This window comes from Lygodium microphyllum, chromosome 13 (genome assembly GCF_053477565.2).
Source record: "Lygodium microphyllum isolate KBCC chromosome 13, Lygodium_microphyllum_v1.1.10, whole genome shotgun sequence".
In the NCBI taxonomy this organism is placed as follows: Eukaryota; Viridiplantae; Streptophyta; class Polypodiopsida; order Schizaeales; family Lygodiaceae; genus Lygodium; species Lygodium microphyllum.
Genome location: NC_141147.1, coordinates 138867732 through 138892231, shown reverse-complemented (window position 1 = coordinate 138892231; position 24500 = coordinate 138867732). Strand labels below are relative to the sequence as shown.

The window sequence follows — 24500 nt, the reverse complement described above, 5'->3', positions numbered from 1 at the left end:
AAGCCGAGCTCTGATACCAGTTGAAAGGGAAAGAAGGACCGAATCTTGGACTTGAGAGCTATGGCGAGAGAGCAAGAGCAAGAGAGAGACAAGAAATGGAAACTCCAACAGTCACAATGTGTCACTAGGCCTTCCTTTATTCAAACTGTCACTAAAAGAATAAAGAATAAAGTGACGGTGACGGGCGCCCGCCACCTACAGTGTGCAATGGCGGTGTGACTGTTAGTGTAGTAATACATGGGTAGCTAGGCAAAGGCGCCTTTACTCCCAACAAAAATCAAATGTACTTTACACTCTACCCCATGAGTAATGAAGCTAAGATTTATTATGCATCCTTTCACCTTGAAGGTTATGCCCACACTTGGTGGAGGTATATACAAAAGATCGGGGAAGATTTTGGTACTTCCAATGAATTTAGCAAATAATTCTTGATGCATTTGTATCTCCCATGGAAAAGGAAAATTTGCAAATAAGGAGGTATGACTTGAAGCAAAGGGAAGTGTCTATATGGGAGTATTTTAACATGTTCCTAAATCTATCCATGTATGTGGAGGGAGTCACATATTTAACAGAGCTAAATAAGTACACTTATAGGCTTGATTTGCATCTTTCTTCAAGGTTGGGGCCATGCAGTCCAAGAACATACATGAATAAATTAAGATTTTGCCAAGAGATATAGCCAATATTATAGAAAATATATGTCTACTTTCTAGCATGAAATAGGGTTTTCTTTGTCTTATGAGATTCCAACTTACCCCACCATTCATGTATTGAAACAAGGTACCAATTTAAGGCATAATGATAAAGGAAAGTATGGTGGTACAAGACCTACTAGTGATGTACAATTTTTTCACAAATGACTCAAAGTAAGTATCTTTGCAATGAATTTCTTCAAGAGATGCTCTCTAAAGGATTGTGTTCCAAGTGTGGTGAAAATTGGACTGTTGATCATAAGGACAAGTATAAGGCCAAGAATGCAAATGTTAATATGCTCATTATAGATGACTATAATAAAGGCAATTTATATCAAATAAAGGCCATTCCAACTATTAAGGACATGCATGCAAATGTGGAAGACACTTACGAAGAATATCATAATGCATTTGACATGTTTCCTTTTGATCCAGGAGGTGATGATGGAAAGCATTTTTCTACAATGGGTACCTCTAGATGTGATGAATATTTTGATGGTTATTCATTTGATTCGAGGGGTATTTGGCTTCATGGCATTCTATTTTAGTAAGTTTCAAACACTCATTCCATACCTACCTTAAGTGCATTTTGAAGGTTATTCATTTGATCCAAGGGGTATTTAGCTTCATGACATTCCATTTTAGTAAATTTCAAACACACATTCCATACCTACCTTAAGTGCATTTAACCGACCTTTCAAGGGCATCAAGAATCCTTCAAAACAATGAGATTGTTTCAATTTCACAACAATGGATAGGTTGGTATATTAAATTTTATCACAAATTAAATTAGCCTAACTTGGTCAAAGTCTCATTTTTATGGATGGAGAAGCTTCTATCTAGAGTTCACTCTCCAATGATACCTCATTTTCTAAAATTGGACATAGATATCTCAAGTTATGGTATTTTTTCTTCAATAGCCCTGTTTAGGACAGCATGAAGGCTTTTCATAGTTTCAAGCTTTTGATGTAGCATATTTCTTGAGTCAGATTCTTCATGACTTCATGGAGCATATTCAACAATAATACTTCACGGTAGAGTTTTTTCCCACATGATTCATTCTTCTAGTCTTCTGCCTCCTAAGTGTTGAGGAAAAAGCTTCTTTACGAGGAAATGGCTTGTCATGTAGGGACAATTAGCCTTAGTCTTCAAATTTATGGTTATCCTTTAGCATTTGCCATAACTTTTTTCACACTGTCCCTCGTATGGTTTGGCATTACAACCCACCGAATTGGTTGTTCACACAACCATTCTATTTGTGATGTATTTAGTTACGCTTCACATAATTCCTTATACTTTGTATTTTATATCAAGTTATTCGCCAAGGTGTTATTAATTGAAATTTCTTTTCTTGGAAAAAGAAAGGATATGGGTGACACCTACTGAGGATTTGGGGACAAAGATGACTTTCTACTAGAAGCATCTTTTACACATATCCCCTAATGGCTTTGTTGTCCACTCGAGATACATGGATGCACAGTTGTCTCATGGTGTACCATATGCCATTGGGTAGCTTCGTATATCCTCACACCAACTTTGAATCAAGACATGTAGATACAACATAGGTTCCCTATGAAGATATGCTAGGGTTTGTGCTGAGGAAACACAACATGTATGACCAAGGCTAAAACACAAAGACTCAAATAGAGACAAGCAAAACTCAAACCCTAAATGCAAAATGCAAAATGTAAAAACTCAAAACTCAAACACAAAGACAAACACAGAGAGAAGAAACTTTGAAGTGAATTAATGTTGTAAATGAATGTAAGAGTGTACAGAATGCCCAAGGGTAGAGTAATGCAGTGTCGGAGAGAAAGTCTACCAAATATAGTGATCTTTTTGGCATTAATAAAGTTCATCTTGAGGATTCCCAACTTGAGGACCTCCCACCTAGATTAGATGTAAGTTGCTAGTCCCACGATGGCAAAGAGATGAGTATCTTGCCAATTATCCATTCCACAGCTCCATTGTAAATTATTCATGTGAATTCTAAGGATTAGCTATTGTTGTTGTGATCATGGAAATTCTCATATTTTCTTAATTATACTTGTATTTCATAGGTTATATGGCCAACAGACCTCTTACAACATCAAAGTTCATTGGGACTTGATGTATTACATCAAGTTGAGGATGAAACTAATGTAATAATACATCTCAAATTTATGCATATATCAAGTTGAGGTGAAAATTTCTAGAAAATACATGAAAACTTGATGCATTGCATCAAGTTGAGTTGAAAAACCATAAAAAAGAACATATATCAACTTGACAAAATGCATCAAGTTCAGGTGAAAATTGACACAGCTGCACTTATTTGAGGTGACAATTGCAACAAACTATATCTCAATTTGATATGTTGTATCAAGATGGTAGTAAGAATACTATAAGATTTGAGAATTATGTAGTGCAATGGAAACAACAAAATTTTGACCAAAATCATGAACAAAGAATAATAGAAAACTAAACAAAGTTCATTAATTTAATCTCTTAATCTCATTAATTAATCTAAAATATAAGCATCTTAAAGAGTTTGAAGCTTACACTTATCTCATGGTCGTAGGACCTACCTTGCTTGTCTATCACATCATGTCTTATATTCGAGGTATAAATTGGCCATGCCAACCATTTGACTTGTGCATAATAGAAGTCATGGACTGGTGATTCAGCATGGCTTACTGAGGAATTGGATATGACATGAAGTTGTGCACAAATATGTAGTGTTGATTAGCAAGACTCACTCCCTAGATACAAATGCTAGTTTATTTCTTTCTCCTTAGACTGGGCCCTTCCTCTTGCAACTCCCAATAGTGTTAGAAGATCCAAGAGTAAGCCACTTCAGATCAGTCCCACAATGGCCATGTTTTCCTATGCTAGACTTCAGATAGAATCCTGCTTTAAAAAACCATGTGCCTAGTGGTTTCTATTCTCAAATTGGTCCCATTTTCTATGGACCATCATGTCATCTTTTAGCTTCAATACCCAATGGGATCAACTCCTACACGGTAGTACTCTTCCAATAGAAGGTTCCTTGTAGGCGTGAACTGCTAGTCAATACAAACCACAAACTCAATTGCTTAAAATCATTGATGAACTCTACACTATTTTTCTACTTGAGTTTGAAGATGGAGCTTCCAGAGTCCTAATACTCTAGCTACAAATGCAACTAGTCTTGCTTATCTACCCATTGAGACACCTACAAATGGTGGATCAACTGGTGGATATGTTGCCAATCTTGCATATATGAATGCACCAAACTTCATTCAATTATTGGAAATGTTGCTTCAAGCTTTAGGAGTGAAACTATAGAAAGGATCTCCTTTGCTGCTCACAATTATAGAGCTGTGCCAAATGTAGCATATTAGAACTCTAGTTTTGAATATGTATCACCAAGCCCGAAACAATGGGAAACTTTGCTACACCAAGTACTATAATCTCCAACAAGTCTCCTATACATCAGTTTATAAGGTCCAATGGAACAAGGGGTACTAGATGTCATTCGTCAAGGACACAAGGAATAATGAAAGTGTTGAGTATTGTGACAACCCAACAATCATGGACCTTTATAGATTGAAGCAAGTCTCTAGTGACAAAACAATCTTGGCATCAACCACGCAAACAATGTGCAAATGTGTATACCAACTATGTTACACAAAAGTCTTTAAGAGGTCTTAAATAAGCATCAAAACTTTAAAAAAGCATGATAGCAGTACAATAGATAATAAGCAAAATTAGGACAAAAGATTGATCAATACTAACCAAACATAGACAACCATTTTCAACACCAATAGAAAACTCTTAGTTTTTATAAATGCCACAAGTGTGCACTTTTTCCTAAAATGGTTTCCCTAACTCTTTTTGGTGCAAGAGAGTGAAATTTTAATTGAGGGTCCGAATAGCCAAAAAAGTGGCTTTTCTCCTACAAGAAAAGTATTAAAAAGGAAGAAAATTTCTGGTTGTGATCAAATGTGCATAGAATGTTGTGTACTTAATACTTAATGCACATAGAATATGGCATGCTTAGCACCTAATCAGTATAATGTCATATTTCTAGAGTACACAACTTAGTTGATAAATTGAACTTTTGGTACCAACAAGTTTATAGGGGTAAAAGCTAATGTTTACAAGAACTTTGTTTTTCATAAAACCAATATGAACATCACAAATCCTTAGACACAACTTTCTTAGTCACGCTTTGATCACTTTTCTTAATGTGATGAATCATTATGTTACTACAACATTAATGTAGCACAACTTCTCCATGATAATATAAATCTCAAGAATTGTGGATAAGTAGCTATAATGAGATGTTAGAAAAAGATATTCCACACATACGAGGTATATGAGAATTATGCGTTCTTAGTAGGGTGGTAACTAGAAGATCCCTCCTTGCTCTAGTAGGAAAAGCTAAAAAGAAAGCTTCTCAAGCAAGAATACCTCCTCTATAAGATACTCCCTAATACAATTCAAATGAGGTATCTTATGAATTAACAATGATTATAGAAGGGATTTTCCATCCTCAAAGAGCCAGAGACAACCTTGCTTGTATAAATGATAGAAGCACCCAAAACAACTCCAACAATGCCCATTTTGATGTTACAAGCAAACACCACCAAACTAGTGATCTAGATGTTTTCACTATATTCAACGTCATAAATGTTGATTAAGGGGAAATTAGATTTGGTTGCAAAGGTTAGCGGCATACCTCAAAACAAAGATAGGAGTAGATGAAGGGTAATGATGCTCATCGAAGGCACATGGATAGAGATTCAAAAACGGTGAATTGATGGAAATACAAGTAAATCCAACTCAATGAGTGTGATTGAAAGGAAAAGGCAAGAGTTCCTCCACAAGTGCATTCTCCACAGTTTGCATAACTCTATAGAAAAAAATATTTGTATAATTAACAAGGCTAAATATAAAGGAAATGTTGACAATGTTAGTTAAGCTTCCCAAGAGTAAAAACATGGAGCTTTAATGCCATGCTTAGATTTGGCATTGAAGTAGGAATATAAAAAATGTTTAGAGAAAATTATACATATCTATTGCTAAGTCTAAATATTCTAAAGCAAGTAGCTTGCAACGAGGCAACATCACATTTGTATAAGTCACCAAACTCAAACTCTAGAGGTAGATTGACAATTCCAAGGCACATGGCCCTAGGAACTAGACCAATGCAATATCTAAAGGAGCATAGAAGGGTAGGATATCTTATGCATATCCAACATGAGGCCAATTAAATGCATACTAAGAAGATTTCACACACACACACACACACATCCACACCATGATAAGTATAAAGCTATCAATATTTTGTTCTTTAGTAAGACATCATGAGCCTTGTTGCTTGTTGGATGAGGTTCATGAGTCTATATACCACCTTTGGCATACTAAATAAGCCTTCTAACTTTTGTGAGTTGCGCTGCACAACAGATGTTTGGTAACAACCCTTGACTAGAACTTTCAATGACTTACTACCTATGATATAACGAAACAACATGTGGGGCATATGTGATCAACCTCTATCCCCGTCACTTTTAACCCAGTGAATCAATCTCTTATAATAGTCAAGTTATTCTTCTTCCAATCAAATACACGTAGGAGGGAAAGAGCATCTACATCCTAGCCATTAAACCTACCAGACATCCTATTCTTAGTTGCAAAGGAAAAGTCCAACTGCTCGAGCAAAACAAGAGTGATTTATTTCCTAGGTACAAGAGATGGATGCATGTTTGGAATTGTTTTGTAATGCATGCGAAGATGGCTACGTTTGCAGCATTTTTAGATCTAACGATTTCTTATTGCAAATACTGTACTCTGCACGGGCAAATCTCATAAAAACTTTCAATGTAATTCTCTACTTAGCATGCTTCTTAATCATATTCAAATCCTTTTTACATTTTAAAACTCCATGATTCCCAAACTTTTGGTTATGTAAAAGGATTGCCCTCTATCACCCAAGGGTGTGTCCTGAGAATGGGCTACTTCGACCGAAGGATTGCTGGTAATTCTACACAGCCGGTGATATTTTTTATTTTTCCTGTTTAGATTATTATACGTACATTTAAAAAGGGCCAACAACATTGCGCGCAGATCAGCAAAATGCTGCGCGAACATCGCCCTGCATGCAATTATATTAGCTTCGTTGTTAATCAACAAGGTATAGTTATCTGCACTCGAACGTCTAATTAGTTGCATCAGATTAGAGGTTGCGAGATCGGATGCTTGCAGCATCCATGATGATCCGCCAGCCAGCCGTCGACGATCATCGACGGCCGTCCTGATCTCTGCCAACTGTAACGTCACAGCTGTTATTGGATCCTGTCAATGTGAGAGGTGGATCAATAATTAGGCGCCCCGCCCTCCTAGTGACTAGTCGGACGTTGTTTCCCAAGACAATATCCACTTTGATTAGCCTACCTAGCTGCTGTCCAACGTCTTGATGCATGCACGTGGCAAATCATGTAATCCTAGGTTCGAAACGAATGCGCCTGCGCATCCGGGCAATCCACCTTCAAGCTCGTTTGCATTAATCGTCATACGACTCGTTAAGCTCAATCCCTTCCTTTCTAGGTATATAGCATGCACAGCTTCGGTGAGAGTACGTCTTGTGGGTGCCTCGAGTGAGAGTAACTGAACTGGCACTTCCCTAAGAGGTGCGAGCTCTAACCCCTTCATATATCCTTCATATTTTGGTAGGAAAAAGCCGAATGAGCTTAAACTATTCTTCTTGATTGGAAACAGTGCTACGGAGAAATCGGCTGACGTTATATATCGGCCTGCTAGTATGGGCTATCGTCTGTAGATAGGCCACATGTTGGTGTTGCATTCGTTCTTTTAATATATGAAAAATAGAACATTCATTTCCTAACCTGCACGGGTGAGATGGTACGGTGTCTCCCTATCAGTGGAATTGCGTGGGTTTAATTCCTGGCAGTAACGTCGTATCGTTTTGGCCCATCGGGAAGGCTTTTCATTGTCACCGGCTGTGATCGGGTGCCACATCACTAGGTAGAGACTGAGATTTAATATGAGCCAGAGAAATCCAATTGAACATTCTTTTGACGAAAAACTCTTAACAAACTAGCAATATGGATTAATAATGAGATCGCACTACATCACCTCGTTCACATTTGTTAATTACATAGGTAAATCTACCGAAGAAAGAATAAAGTTTGAACCATGTTGAAGATTGGACGACATAGATATATTCTAGAAACAATATACTAATATAACCTTCTAGAAAGACAATCCTAGAAAATTTCCACTAAAATAAATGCAAGTAGAACAAATCATTAACTTAAATTATTGGTACATTTGTACACCAATTGCTTGCAAATTAGCTACTAGGAATTATTTCCTAGATCAAGTAGTCTAGCACTTGTCAAATAACTTGATCTAGAAAACAATTGTTTGGCTTAATCAATTCTTAACACTAGTCTTGTGGTGCAAAAAGCCGCTTTTGTGGCAATTTGGACCCTCTACAACAATTCATTCTCCTCAACAATAAAGATTAAGAGCAAATACTTTCAAGGAAATCTGACCGCCAACACAACAAGTAGTTGATGAAAATAGAAGGGGTCAAAACACACTAGGAAGTATATATATCTATGTCCATCTTTGAGATCATTTTTGCACAAAATCAATATCTTTTAGTACTTCTAGTCAAAACCATCTCAAAACTTTTTTCATCAAGCTAAGACTTTCATGAAAAATACCTTGATATATAGCATGACTTTCCATAAAGAGAATTATATTTAATAAAAATTATTAACTTTTTCAATAGCTTCACATAGTATTGTTGAGTGCTCTTTTGACCAATTTTCATATACTTTTAAAAAGCACATTTGTATAGATAATGAATTTTCATTCACACTTGGTTCAAAACGTTTATTCTACTATCTAACAATATTTGTTGAGTCTCATTCAATTTTGTATCATATGCACAAGTTATTTCAAATGTAGCGAAATAGGATTTGAACTGCTTAACTGGCTTAGTGCCACTTTTGTAGCAAATCACAAGACTAGTACTAAGCTTAATCTCATCTATGGCTAGACTCAACCAATACTAAAACTTAGTTTTGTTTACACCTAGATTCAATCAATATGCTAACAAAGTGAGCTATTTAAGATTACATCTTTTTAACTTCTTCACTATGCTTAACATATATTGTTTTGAGGTATTTGTACCTCATGAACTAGAAATAATGTTCACTAAATGTACTCATATGTTAAAGGGGGGGGGGGGGGGGGGGGGGAGAGCGGGTCAGTCATGAATATATGTATATATATAACTTGAGTTCAAAATAAGGGGTTTTGAAAACATTATTTTTATACATTTTTTACATACATAAGGGTATCATATAAAGGGGTTACTTACAGATTGAATAGAAAAGGGTTGTGTTTTATTCAAGAAAAATTCATAGATTAGGATATTTATAAATAGGCCATGAACACACATTATATAGAGTATATATATAGTGAACCCCGGTCACCGTTCATATCTTCTGAATCCTTCTTTTTTAGGCCATAGCGAATTTCTTGTGAAGTACTTTTTCCATGATTTTGCAAGCTTAGATGATCAATTTGACTCAAGGGGTTCACTATATGTATACCTTCTATTACACATGTGTTCAAGAATTATTTAAAAATACCCTCATATGTGAGATTTTTTTGAGTAAAATACACCCCTTTTCTATTCAATCGGTAAATTGCCCTTTTATATGACACCCTTCTATATATAAAAATGGTATTTGAAAAATCACTTGTATTGAACCCATGTGATACACACATATATTTATTAGTGACACCCCTCCCCCCCCCCCCAAAAGCAATCCAAGGACATGCTTTGAAAGTCCTTCCTCCCTTTCAATTTTACCAAGTATGTATCCTTAAGATTAGAACAATAGCAATGAAAGGGGTTTGATTCATTGATAAAATAAGAGGTATGCCACTAATCCACTATATTCTCACATATCAGTCGAACCCAATCATATTCTTGCTAGTTAAGATGAAACTCCAAAGTAGTCCTCTCCATATTCTTAAATTCCAAGGTCCTTGAATCCCATGAGTCCACCCAACACTACATGCCTTTCTTCCAACATGTAGTGGACAAGGTTGGATTTAGTTTATAAGAGATATAGTAATCTCTTAATGTTGCTTCATTAGTCCAAATGACTTTTAGTAAAGATTCATTGCCCTTTAAACTAGGGTAGCCAATGCAAGATAATATGCTAGTTCTAAATGTTGCTTCCTTAGTCTGAATGACCATAAGTAAAGATTCATCACCCTTTAAACTAGGCTAGCCAATCCACACATCATCCTTTAGTATACTATGCTAGTTCTAAACCAATCTTTGGGCTACTATAGATGCATGAATCCTAAGTTTTCCTTTAGGCAAAAGTAATTTGCAAAGTATAGAAAGAGGTTGTAATAGGTAGCCAAAACTAGGCGCTTCTCTTAGCCAATGTGATAGTAAAACTATCTATATTTTGTCCTAATGGAGGTGTTTCAAGAGGGAGAAATTGAGCCCTACCACCTTCTATTGTGTCTCCTCTAGGCCAAGCACACCATCATCATTGGTATTTTTGACCACCTAATTCTCCAAGAAAAAATATGCTAGACATGAGAATCACTAATATAGGTCTAAATAAACCTTCAAATCATGGCATACACCTCCTTTCAAGCTACCTGCAAAAAGGAGGATATCATACCAACATAGATAACATAGGATGAGAGAACACCTTTAGCCACTCCCATTGCTCCCAGACATTGGAATAATTAACCATGACTAATGAGGGATCAATTTAAAGCCATAAGCAAAAAAACCATAGAGAAGGGTTTCCCAACCACAAAAAGATAGTGCCAGTTTTGAATTTTCTCATTAAAGAGCATGAAACTAACTGGAAAACTCCTCATACAGGGCTGGCAAGTTATCCATTGGATCCTTTCTCCACTTGTAGAAAATTAGACTTGTTAGCTGCAAAAAGTTCTGCCACAAAGGGATGGCCATGACGAAGCCTTACGGTGTTAGTGGAACTTTCACGAATAAGCTTGACATCCATATTCTAAAAAGTGGGTTAGTGTCAAAAGTGTGAAGAGAAGGGGGCCAATAGTACAATCTTACCTTATAAATCTCTTAAGTATAAAACCTTATAATACATTCCCATTAACCACCGCCACCTAGGAAAATGCATTAGTGAATAGGGCACAAATGATGTTATAGAAACCTACACCAAACCCAAGATGAGATGGGACAACTATAATAAAATCCCACGGAACCCAATTGTAGGCCTTATCCAAGTCCATATTTATGAGGATTTCCTAGTGAGTAGAGTCACAAATGTTGAGTTAGCTACAATGGAGCTTCTATGTAGAGATGTAGGTTGAGAGAGAGAAGAGAGACAGACACATGATTTGTGGTACTGAAGAGTGTACCTCAATAATGATTTTAGATAGGTATATGTACCATGTATAACCTGGCTCTTCTGGGTGGATACAGGCACTGCCCTTTATTCCAACAACCTCCCCCAAATAACTGTATCATAGTGAATGACAGCTAATGCCAAGCAATGGAAGCTCCAAAATCCACTCAATAGTATGTGAGAAATATCCTCAAGTATGTAGCAGCAAGAACATACATCAGTTCATTGCCCAAAATGCCTCAAAAGCATTTAATGACAGTAAACATATCAATTTCCTGACAAAAACAGAGTGCAGTCTTGAAATTCTTGACAATACACGTGGCTATCGTGCAATTCAAAAGTGCAGTCCTAACATTCAGGAAAAATCTATCTTGAAAACTCAAAACTGAAATAACCTCCCAGACTGACTGAGATTGAGCTCCAAAGATCATGCAAAGCTGCTCAAAACATCACTATAATGTTCTTGCATAGAAACATATCAAATTTCTTGACAATGAGGTATGTTGTCCTGAATATGCAAGAAATTGTCCTAAATGTACATCAGTAGACATGTAGGTAAAGGTGATCCAAAAAATACGTTTTAATCACTAAAATACATTTCGAAATCAAATCCAAGAATGTAACATCGACCATAAGAATGAATACATGGTTCAAAATGCCGGAGACCAAGTCTAGAAGCAAGACATAATGCATATGTAGTCAAAATGTCATTCAACCCTATTGTTCCAATAGCCAAATCTCTATCAAATCCAAGTAAAACGATGACTCTAATCACCCTAAAATGATCTCCAATCATGGGCATAACATCTCCAAGTCATGTAGCACCAAATGGACATCAGATAGTCATCATATAAGTGAATCATAAGCATTATTCACTTAAGAAATAGTTGCCGCCATGTTTCCAACCACAAATATGTCTGCAAAATGAGCCAAATCCTTGCCAAGATTAGCTCAAAATGGCCTCAAGACAATGCCACATGGTTTCCAAATCATCTAGTATTAAGATACATCTAAATAGCTATCATATAAGCATCAATCTCAAGAGAGCAGGTGCTACCCTATCTATTATAGATCTGAATACTATGTATTTCAAACCTAAAGCTGAATGTATATCAGCCCGAACTATAATACTACACTTCAATGCTCAATCCTATGCATTAGATGCAAAGTCTGAAGCACAACCATGATGCCAAATGAAGAGAAGCAGTTGTTGTAGGTCCTGAGCATGCTAAAAACAAGATTTGCATACCCACGCTAATGGTACCTTCAACCCTATGAAGGGATTGGAATGCTGGTCCAAGTGTCGGAGATTATGGGGAGGGTCCCCAAGTGGCCAATGATGGTAGCCAACAAGCTCAAATGAAGAGGGGAGCTTCAAACCTTGCTGGCCGACCTCTATAGACTCTTCATAGTGAACTCTTCTTCAACTTCAAGCTCCTGCATACCTAAAGAAACGCCAAGCTCCTGATTGCCTAAACCAAGCTCTAATACCACTTTCTTGAGTTAACTACAGTGGAGCTTCTGTGTAGAGATGCAAGTTGAGAGAGAGAAGAGACAAAGACACACGATTTGTGGTAATGAAGAGGTTACCTCAATAATGATTTTAGATAGGTATATGTACTATGTACAACCTGGCCCTTGCGGGCAAACACGAGCATTGCCCTTTATCCCAACAACAAAATCTAAGGCAAACCTCATATTCACAACCACTCCATGAATTTTCCTTTCTACATCAAAACATAATGTTTAAGGTGCATAATCCTCGAAAGAATGATCTTGATCCTAAGCAAAAAAGCTTTAGAAAAAATTTATAGGCAAGATTTAGCATGGTAATTGGACAGTAGTGAGATTGCTTATTCCTCTCTTGGCATTTGGAAATCAACTTTATAAAATCACAAATTTTTTGCACAAACATCTTGGATTGCCATTAAAAACTCCACTTGAAACTTGTTTGGACCAAGTGGCTTGATTTTTGACACAGACCTCAAAATAGAATAGACCTCCTCTAATGAGGAATGTCTATTCACCAAGAGCTTCACATGATCTGGGATGTTGTTAGCTTGGAAATCGAGGAATTGGAAAAGTTGTCCTCGCTAATCATCATTATCATTACTATCATAGTTCATCCAAGGTTGTCATATGCTTTTAGCAAACTACCACCATCTCAACATCTCGTATGACCACGCTCACCTTTCAATGGATTTCTTGTGATAGAGTCCTAATAGAGCATCAACAAGAAACTCCCAATTAACCTTTAATTTTACTTTTGCACTTTCAATATTAACATGTTTCTTTTGTTTGCTATAGTATTCAATGCTCTTCAACAAAGGAGCAACAAAATTTTATCAGAAGGATCCATCCTAAGATCCTCATGAAGAAGAGTATATCAAAATCTTATAGTAAGATCAAAACACTGCAATCTAGTCCTAGCCTTAGCATGGTCACAACTCTTAGATAACTTAGTAATAGCCTTAATACATGATTGCCAACTTAGTCAAAGAACAAACCATTCTTTTGCCATCCAACTCTAGCACCTTTTGATCTTATACATAAAACTAGTCTCATTATAGAAGGAGAGATTGAATTTAAAGGAGGAGGCCACCATGTACTGTAAACAATCTCACTACCATCATGATTGAAGAGTGACTTAATAGAAATACCTTCAAGAGGACATAGTCACCATCCTCATCACATAAGCTCCTTCTAACTAGGTGGCTCTTCATGTGCTTATTAAGTGAGAGTTGTGTCAAGTGGAAAAGGAGAGAACCTAGGGAGATACAACTTATTAATGCTAAAGTCATATTTTCAAACTTAAGGAATTTCTTTTTTTGGTGGCATCATTAAAGTGACATGTTGTAGTTGATGGCTTTACATCAATAGCTCCACATTGTGGTGCTCCTCATGAATCATACAGCCCATCCCAAAATCCATTAACTTTCACATTGTGATGCTCTTCATGAATCACACAATGCATCCCATGTGACCTATCAACATCCTTGATAGTCATATATTAGTCCCCCAATATAATAGTAGAAGGATAATCAATTACCTTCACAAGCTTGTGCCACAAGCATGGCCTTGTTGTGCAAAGATTTTAGGAGGGTAAACTTAGAATATATCCACTTTTTTCCCTTCTGGATTCCCCCTATAGCATATTCATGCCCTTCTACCCAAAGAGACTTTGACTTTAGTGTATCCCTTACTAGTAAAAGGGTCCTACTATGTCCCCTCATCACCACATTTTTAAAAATTGTATATTGATCGAACTTACTATTCTAAGAATCTATAACATCCAACTTAACCTCTTGGACATCCAACATTACCTTAAGGAAACATATCGTACAAGTAGAGGCACATATGAGTTCCATCAAATCCCAAAAAAAAAAATGTAAATAGGGGTTTTGCAAATATATTATGGCATGAATACAAGTGCTATATCGATGGGTTGTATATACTAACCCCCATATGCCCTAAAGTCTTGACTTTGATAATGAAAATCAAGCAAGGCATTAATATACTTATTTGTTTTTATATATTCTTATCTCATATTTATGGCTTAAATGGCTTTGGATTATCGTGAGTCTACTTCTCTATTGAGCTTTAATATTATTCTTATATTCAAGCAAGATTGGTCAATCAATTTGTTGCACAATTACTTATAAGGAGTAGGCATTTGTTGAAGCACAATATTTGACTCGTACAACTAGAGTACCTTTGAATGCACTTCCTACAAGCACCCTTAGCAAGTTGAGTATTGAAGGGAAAACTTTCCCTTCCTCTCATTAATTAGTCCCATTGAAATGTGATGCACTCATTACTATTGTCATGGATGAAGCAAGATGTAGTACTTATTATTGTTGTCACCAATGTAGTAGACATGGTTTGTTGAGGATACACCATGTATTGCACCATATATCACTTAAAGACTTTAAAACACTATGTTAGGGTACGCAAGGAGACTTGGCTACTTTGAATAGGTGCTTATGGCATTCTCACTAAGCAAAAGTAAAGCTCCGGATACATTATGTAAGAGGATTTCTATTAGCAACTAGTTTATCAACTTTAGGCACTACTTATTACTGTATTAGCCCAAATGTAGGCAACAACACTTTCATTATCGAGGATTTTTAATATTTTTTGGTGACCTAGATGACTCTATATTGGACAAGTTTGGAGCTTTTGGCATCCAACACAAATATTTTTTTAGTCTCAAAAGGTAGCATATTTGTAAGCCCAATACCAACTTGAATGTAAGATGTCTATGATGTCTAGTCCCCTATCTTTGGAGCTCCATTTTGCATATATAATGTTAGTGGGATTAACTTTAGGGCAACTGATGTCAAAATAGGAGCTCATGAAGCTTAACTTCTCAATATCTACGAGAGACTAACCCTACGCTTCAAGTTATTATAGGAAAGAGTCACTTGCTCTACCTTGGCTCCTTTCCCCCATTTCTTATTAATTGCCTTAGGAGGCTTTGTATCCATTTGATGCAACTTCAACCCTACTAAGAGGATGCACCCTTGTTTTTCTCTAGCCATTCTATTGACCCCATATAGCTTCATATTTTGTTTGGATTTTACAACTAGCCTCCCTTTTTATTATAAAATACCCAAAGTCTCAACATCAAATTCACATAGCAATGGAAAGAGTGCCCATTAATGATGTAGTTGCTCATGGTGATAGTGACCAAATATTGAAATTTATCTTAGTGATTGACATCTAATGATAATATTTAACACCTAAAGTAATTTGCAATCTTTATGATCCAATTATAATCTCATGAAATATTCAATTTACTATTATATTTATGAATTTATAGTGGATGTTTCTTCTTTCTACAAGTACTCAACTATTAATCATAACTCTAATAGATTTTTTTAAAATTTATACAAACAAAACCCAATGCATCCTTAAATGCAAGACTATAGGACCTTTCACATGTTCAATCACAAATTATAGCTATATTCTCCTCATGGAATCCATACTAACTTCTAGTATAATCTCTTCAAAAGATGAAGTTCACCTAATGTGATGGGTAGGATCATTGTATAAACCTAACTTGTATACAGGAAAAGAAGCCTAAACCAAGTGCCATTAGTGATACCACCTTCCAAATCTTGCAATAAAGTTCCTTGATGAGATGCACTATATTATGTTGTATGGATGCTAGTTAACACATTATGCTAGGCTTGTAATCTCATGAAATATTCAATTTACTATTATATTTATGAATTTATAGTGGATGTTTCTTCTTTCTACAAGTACTCAACTATTAATCATAACTCTAATAGATTTTTTTAAAATTTATACAAACAAAACCCAATGCATCCTTAAATGCAAGACTATAGGACCTTTCACATGTTCAATCACAAATTATAGCTATATTCTCCTCATGGAATCCATACTAACTTCTAGTATAATCTCTTCAAAAGATGAAGTTCACCTAATGTGATGGGTAGGATCATTGTATAAACCTAACTTGTATACAGGAAAAGAAGCCTAAACCAAGTGCCATTAGTGATACCACCTTCCAAATCTTGCAATAAAGTTCCTTGATGAGATGCACTATATTATGTTGTATGGATGCTAGTTAACACATTATGCTAGGCTTGTAATTGCATATCCAAGAATCCAGAATTAAGAAATGGCCATGTCCATTATTCCCAACTCCATGGATTCATCAAGTAGAAGACATTATGACACAAGTCAACACCTAAGCCTAAAATATTTGACATATTATGTTATTTTCAACTAATCAAGTATATCGGTTCAACAAGGTACTACTTCCCAAAGTAGGCCTCAAGCCTTCCATCATACTTCCCAAAAATTGGCCCCAAGCTTTCCATGATACTTTCTCTAATAATCTGGCAAAAAAAGCTGATCAACTTGTAATCTTTAGGCTATTTAACATGGAATAATTTCCCTAGGAAATTTGGAGCTATGTCATGTAGCTAGATGTACACTTGGGCAACTTCTTTATATTACACAATGAAACTATGTTTGCAATACAAAATCAAGAACTTGTAAGGGTTTTCAACATAGTACTCCACATAACTTAATATTTTAAAGCCTAGGGGTATAATCCTTTTTATTATGTGTGATGAAGGGTTATTTTAAAAACTCTTGCAGTTAGATATTTTCATGAATATATAATGACCCCACTCGACTCTTAAACTTATGGATTTCCTTTAAATTTAAGCAGCTTTGTAATTACATTGACTTTTGATAAAATTTAGAATGAAACCCCTCTTGCTAATGGTGTCACATGTCATCATATCTACATATTTAAGGTGAAACCCTTCAAGATTGAAGGAACTATACTATCTTGAATATTAGTATCTCCAAGTATTAGCAAGAAATCAAGTTACTCATTTTTGGAGCTGACTTATATTGAAAGTTGGCACAAGTTGAATTTTGATAATTTTTTAATAAAACCCCTCTTGATGAAGCCTTTCAAGGTGAACCTCTTGAGGATTGAAGGACCTATGCTATCTTGGGCATTAGTCTATCCAAGTTTTAACAAGTACAAGTAATTTATCAAGCCACTCATTTTTTGAGCCTACTTAAATTAAAAATTTGATAAGTTATTGTACTATGCAAACTCAAAAGGGCAAACTCGAGTAAGTTGAAGTGTCTTCTTGGTGGTGGCATTAGGTAAAGTAGAACTAGTTTCCTTTGCCCTACTTCATTATAGCCATCGAGACTATAGGGTAAATAACAAAAGGAATTTGTTGTCTCAATTCTAGCATATCAAGGAAATGGAAGGAAGCCATCGTGGAAGTTGGGAGGATGTTTTGGACTCATGTGAAGAGATCAAACAAGAATTTGTACATCATTACAAATCACATTGAAATGAATGGTAGTTTCCCTTGTGAGAGCTTTTATCACTAAGAGATATTACATCGTTCTTAGTAGTTGTCACTTGATGCTAATGGCATGGGTAAAGAGGATCATGATTGGAGCAACAAAGAAGTGAAAGTTTTAAAACAAAAGCTTGGTCAATGGTTGATTTCTCTCATATTAAAGAGTGATGATTGTGTCTATCTCTTTAGCTGGCAATGTAAACACTTCAACGTAGTTTGGAATAGTTGATTTCTCAAAAATCAATTAGTGATGTTGTGGCAATGCACGGACCTAAAGGTAGTGGGTTGGGAGCAAGGGATTGATTATGTGGAAAAGGCCTTTGGCATCCAGCTTACTCTAATAGAAGAGGGTCATAACTATTGATGACTAGTTAAGATATTTGGCTTGAGACCAATGGCTTCAAATGGCTTCGGCATGCATGCAGCTTACTCCTGATAAAAGAGGATCATACCCGAATAGTGGTTGAGATACTAGTGTTATAATCACGCTGTTTGAGACCAATGGCTTCGTATTTAGCCAATATGGGAACGCAAGAATCCAACAGTCCCAACGAGAAGGATGGTGTGCATATCTGTACGAAGATCTCTACCACATTGTTCATAAATACGGGAAGGATGATGGAATGATTGGTTTGGCTACGGGATCGGGGCTAGTACGCTAACAACGTACTTTTAGCTTGGTCAAAACACAAGGCTCGAAGAACCTCGACGAAACGAAATTTTTGACGTAAATACTAAACTACAATGACACCCAAATTATGGGCTGCGAGCCTTGTAGTCATGACATTGATGATGATAAGAAGCTCAAATGGCATCACAGCATGGCCTAACAAGCGTGACTATTTTTATTGGGTACTTGGCCCTTGCCTTTTTATTCAGTTCAAGTCCAGGTATGTGTTTGGTTGCTCCTTTTGAACATCAGATTCGAATTCGATAAATGTACTATTTCACTTCAACTCGAGCATGCACATAATTGGCTTGATAAGGTCTGACGCTGTCTAACTATGGCAGCAGCTCTCTAACCAAAGGCTAAGAAGTGAATACTCAAAAATATGAAACATGACGAAACTCACCACATAAGTGCGAGGAATTGAGAAAAGGCTTTACAAATATAGGGCAACATGAGTCTAATATTGAGTTGGAATAATTACATTGCATGGTACTTATAGACGTAGCCCATATGTGCTGGAGGTTATAGATGTACATGTATGGTATTGAGTAATAGACAGCTCCTAACTAATATTAGAGCATGATAAGGTAAGCTAACGCCATGCACTGTGATATAAGATCGTGATCAAAGCAGAATACTTTTTTGTTAGGGTGCAAGGGGTCTAACCTGCGTGAGAATTTGTGGGGGAAACCCGCTGCGAGAGCGTCGATCTCAGTCGGGTGGCGTCCATAGCTTGTTATTACTTGCCGGTATCATGTAGAGCCGGTACATAGATATGTTTTAAAAAACCGTTATGTATGCTGCATAATGTAATTGCCACGAAGTTGCTAGGACGTCGTAATGTGATCTTCAATTGCGTCGAGGCATATTGAGAAGGGAGGAGGCTGGGTCATTAACTGAGGGGTTAATGTTGATGGAGGATGGCTCGTGCTGTTGCTGCTGCAGAGCCAGTTGGTGCGACTGCTGTTGTAGCTGGTGCAGCTGCGATTGCTGAGGGAGGCCGTGGTGTGCCGCCGCCGCCGCTTGTTGGAGAAGAGCGCGATGATGATGATATGGAAGGTGAGCGCCAGCCGCTTGCTGGATATGGCCGAGAGACATAGATTGGGGGCCGATCAGCAGGGAGGTATTAGCGGGAGAAGAGGATCTAGTTGTGGCAGCAGCAGCAGCAGAATTAGCGTGAAAGGATGCCTCAGCAGCTGGCGAGTGTTGCAAGGGGGCGGGCGAATAAGACGAGGAGGCGGCGCAGGTAGGGTTAGAATTAATAGCGGGAATAGCGTTAACGATGAGGTGGTTAGGATGAGGAACAACGGTATTGTGAATCGAGGAGGGAGGAGCTGGCGCGCTTGCAGCAGCTGTAGAAGAAGTAGTAGTCGTGATGATGGCGCCTCCTGCAGCAGCAGCAACAGCCGCCGCCGCTCCTCCAGCTCCTGGGGGGCGCTTCCGCTTTTTCTTCTCGTAGGCGATGCCGCGAGCTTTCGCCTGCAGCTCGCGCACCTCGCGGAGGTACAGGCGAACAGCCTTGGCGCCGAAGGGGTTGGACTCGGGCTTACCGCCGTGCTCCTCGAAGGCGGCCCGCAGACGGCCGATGAGAGCGTCCAGGCTGCCCCACGCCTGCCGCAGCGGGCAGCCGCACGGCCCCGACGGGTGCGGCTGCCCAAAGAACGGGCATCCCATTCCGTGCACTTTCGTCTTCCCGAACTGGTCGAGGTACCTCAGGAACTCCAGCACATGCGCCCCGCTGCACCTCGCCAGGTTCAATGGTGGCCTGTGGTTCTTCAGATACTGCCCGAACGTATTCCAGTCCCTCCTCTTCTGCGACTCGTACCGGCTCGGCGGCTGACTAGAATTATTAGTAGCTGTACTAGCAGCAGCAGCAGTATTACTGGTGCTGGCGCCTCGTCTCTGATGATCTGGCGCTGCAGCTGCACCCGCTCCTTGATCAATATTCATTATCATCCTCCCTCTCTCTTCCCGATTAGTCAATCCTCCAGCTCCTGATATTGTTCCACCATCGTCGACCATCGCTGAGAGGTCCTGCTGCAGTAGCTGATGCTGTTGCTGCCCCGATCCAGCTGCCATTACCCCCTGCATGCCAAAGCTGCTGTTGCCGCCGCCGCTGCCGTGGCCCAGCATTCCAGTGCTTATCATCATCCCTCGCTGCTGCTGCTGCTGCTGCTGCGACAACGGCTTGCCGTTCATGGATGCTTCGCACAGGAGCCAGAGGATTATTTGAATTCAACGAAATATAGGTGTTATCATGAGGAATACTAGAGGTGCAGTTATCATGAGTTGGAGCAGGAGCAGCACACGGGGCGGATGCGACAAACTATTGTGATCGTATGAAGTAGCAGTAGCAGCTCTCTACTTATTCGTCTCGAATGATGGCACTCACTTGAAGTCCATGATGATCATGAGAGGCCAAAATTTGCTGATGTATTATGGATCTGCGGCGCGGAGAGCACTTGGGAAGCATGAAAGGGAGAGTTGGGATCTTGATCCGGATGGATATATAAGAAGGGCTAGAAGTGCGGCAAAAGCTGGAGGCTGGCGGGTAGTCAGAAAGGCGCTCCCGGAGCTGGTGTAAATGAAGATAATTTCAAAGCGGGTGCAAAAACACAGTGAGGGCAGGCAGCCATGAGCAAGGATCAAAGGAAGGGGGATTCGGGAAGAAGGTTGAGAGAGAGAGAGAGAGAGAGAGAGGAGAATTTACGAAAAAAAAAGAGAGAGAGGAGAAAATTAAAGTTACGACAAGATGTATGTAGAAGGGACGGGGCGGGATCGGCAGCGGCAGCGGCACTTTGGTCTCTCTCTCTTCGTCTCTCTCTAGACTCTCCCTGTGTATGTCGCTGTCCCGTGGGTGGGTCCCGCGCAGGAAACAAGCCCTGGCCCGCAATGCGACAGCGCGCTCGTGGGCATGATGCTCCGCTGACGATGACCCGCCTTTTCACGGTACTACACGTTCGTGCACCCACTCGAGGTCTCCTTCATACCACCGCTCGCAATGATTTAACCCTCCGTTCCATTATTTTCGGTTCTATTCGTAGGGTCAAAGATGTTGTTACCGGGGTCCGGGAGCCTAAATTTTCTTCTTTCCGAGAAAAGGCGTTAGTTAATTTTAGTGATAAATGAAGATGAAGATGAAGTATTAAGAGTGGGGCATTAGCCCTTATCAATGTAACATAAGGAGTGTTGTGGAGGAAAGGAGTTTTACAAGACGTGTACTTGGAGAGGTGAATTTTCTAGCGCAACAAAACCTTCTAAGAGAGGCTTCCTATGAAGTGTTTTGAAATGGGAAAGAAACCATGATCGCTTCATTTAAGACCTTTCATGCAGTGAGTTTCATCAATTTGTGTCCATTCCTGTGTTTTGAACTTCTACTTAGAAAAAGTTATGAATCATCTCCCTCTCAATCTCAACGAGTTCCAGTAAAAAGGTCTCATGTTCAGATCCTTCAAACTTCAAACCTACTCACTGCATAATTGGCAATAATATTTGCATTTTTCTTTTGGTTCACCTACATTCACCATTCCTCCAACTAATTATTGAGGTCATGGGAAGGTGACAGAACAGATAACGTGTTCCTTTTGATCCAGTTCTATTCCTTCTCAGTGATATTTCAAGACGTGCCGTGAGAAGCTACTCTAATCTTCCTTTTACCCTAATAGTGAAGGGGATCATGAATCCCACGAAATTTAAGAGTTGTTCTCTTCTTGACAAAAAAGGGGACTTCTTCCACGAGTCATTATGATAGCTACATGTTGCAAGGGAGTTAGAGGGGATGTTGAATGCTTATTGGAGGCTTTTGAGAATCTCCACCACCTCTTCCCCTTTTTCCTTGTACATGGGTTCTCTTTTTCTCTTGTTGAGATTGGGCTATTCTACTTCATAGGAATGTAAGGTCACATAGATGTTAAGGGGAGTTAAAAATGGAAACACTTGAATGTCATCATAGTTGCCTTCTCTAAAACTTAGGTATGTATGGACAAGGGTTGTAGTCTAACAAAAAATATATGGAATGCTTAGTTTAAGTTCAAGGAAATAATTATTTTAAGCATCAACATTCCTTGGTCCTACAAAGGCTCTGTTTGGTTTAGCTTCTTCTATGATAATCTCCTTGACCACTTATTTTTCGAAGGCTCTAAGATCTTCAAAAAGGGGGTCTAGCAATGGGAATAACTAAGGGACTTCCAAAGATCTAACTAATTGACTCCACAAACTATTTGAGCCAAGTTAGAAGATAAGAGAATGCACCTTGATTCTAAACAAAATCCATCAAAGAGAGCTTGCTCTAGCCAAGACCATTTGGATTAGAGGTTAGTTCAATCCGACATGATCTATATGAGAGTCTAGATAGCCATAGATCCCACCACAAAATATCCTCCCTCATAAACCAATTGATGATAAGTGGCATCTCTATTGGAACTCAAACCAATGAAAATCTAGATTTGGAAGCATGTGGTCCCCCTAATGTACCCCTAAATATTCCACTCTTTTATGTTGGATCGAACATTAAGTAACATGAACATGAGAAATGATATAGTAGCAACAATTAGTATTAGGGTTTGTCCACGATGTGAAACATCTCAAGAATCCCTTTCTCTTCTCCTTTTGTCTTCCAAAAACATTGAAGAATTCCTTAATTTTCTTACTTTTATCAGAGAGAGCAAGGATTTCTTATGATCAACATAAAGAATACTCTTCAAGAGTTGAAAAGAAGATATCCAATATTCTTTTCAGTATAAGAAATGTTATAGTTAGATACTAAAAAGTCTCGCATCCATTCTTCAAATGCCATAACGAGCTCTATGTCAATTTTTAAAATGCTAGATCTACTCACCCTGACAAATCTTATCTAGTCACAGATATGATGTGACTACACCTAGTAATCAAAATCTAACTATTGTGCCTTGCCTACAATTGATTGTGTGACTAGATGCAAATAGACATGAAATTGACCATTTAACATGATGAAATCAGTGCTCAATCCATGCTCTAATACCAATGTAAAAATTTTAGTTACATCAAACTCAAGAAAATGCCATGATCACATTAGGGAAAATATGGACTCAGAAAGGGACTTTTTGCTTAAGAGTGAATGACTCTCCTAATAAATAGAGATTCGAGGTGGACCAATGGGAGAGGGGATGATGTGCAAATTTTATCCACTCCCTTTTTTCCCTTGTCCTACCACTTATATGCTTGTCCCCCTATGTCCCCTTTTACCCCCTCCCCCCAACCCTTTTACCACCCCCCTGTCAGGTGGGTCCCACTAAGCATCCAAAAACGTGACCCAAAAAAAAAATCCCATTTAAAAAATGGCTTTCCCTCTCAAAACCTCTTTTTATGACATGTACAGTAAAAAAAAATACATTTTTTGGTGTCTTTCTATAAGATATGCTTTTAGTTTGGACATTCTCTTAATGCCATTCCACAAATCTTCTCTGTTTTCTATGCTTCCAAATTCTCGTAGCCATAGCCACATAGCCCCTAGCTTTTCTCAATGATAGCCACACAACACCCCGCTTCTCTCTTTCTTCCATGGTCATTATCTTACCTCCCTTTCACAATTCTTCTCATCTTTTAATCCTCACATAGCCATAGCCACATAGCCCCCAGCTTCTCCTAGCCAAAGCCACACAACACCCGACTTCTTTTTTCTTCTGAGCATAGCCATAACCATACATTCCCCATCTTCTCCTAGCCCTATATAGTCACCCAGTATACAATTTTTGTCTTTCTTCCATGGTTATTCTCTTTTTTCCATTCCACAAAATTTCTCATATTTTTGTGCTCACACAACCATAGCCACATAGCCCTCCTAACTTCCATTACCATTCCTATGGCATCTACA

The 24500-nt window shown here is 38.3% G+C and overlaps 1 protein-coding gene across 4 annotated transcripts; it reads right to left on the bottom strand.

Moving 5' to 3' along the window:
* Nucleotides 1-4953: 4953 nt before the first annotated feature.
* Nucleotides 4954-21375, bottom strand: LOC148027270 (uncharacterized). Of its 4 annotated transcripts, none has more exons than XM_087691843.1 (2): nt 19316-21375; nt 4954-5568 (listed from the first exon to the last, which is right to left on the bottom strand). In XM_087691843.1, the coding sequence occupies exon 1, from the start codon at nt 20846-20848 to the stop codon at nt 19499-19501; it is 1350 nt and encodes a 449-aa protein (XP_087547969.1). In that variant the 5' UTR covers nt 20849-21375; the 3' UTR covers nt 4954-5568; nt 19316-19498. The 4 variants fall into 4 exon arrangements, with proteins under 4 accessions (XP_087547969.1, XP_087547971.1, XP_087547972.1 ...); XM_087691845.1 differs by lacking the exon at nt 4954-5568 and adding an exon at nt 9527-11388; XM_087691846.1 differs by lacking the exon at nt 4954-5568 and adding an exon at nt 11426-12030.
* Between the last annotated feature and the right edge of the window lie 3125 nt (nt 21376-24500).

What these genes read in the sequence shown, in the direction of transcription:
- LOC148027270 (XM_087691843.1), bottom strand. Translation starts at nt 20,848, where the DNA reads ATGAACGGCAAGCCGTTGTCGCAGCAGCAGCAGCAGCAGCAGCGAGGG.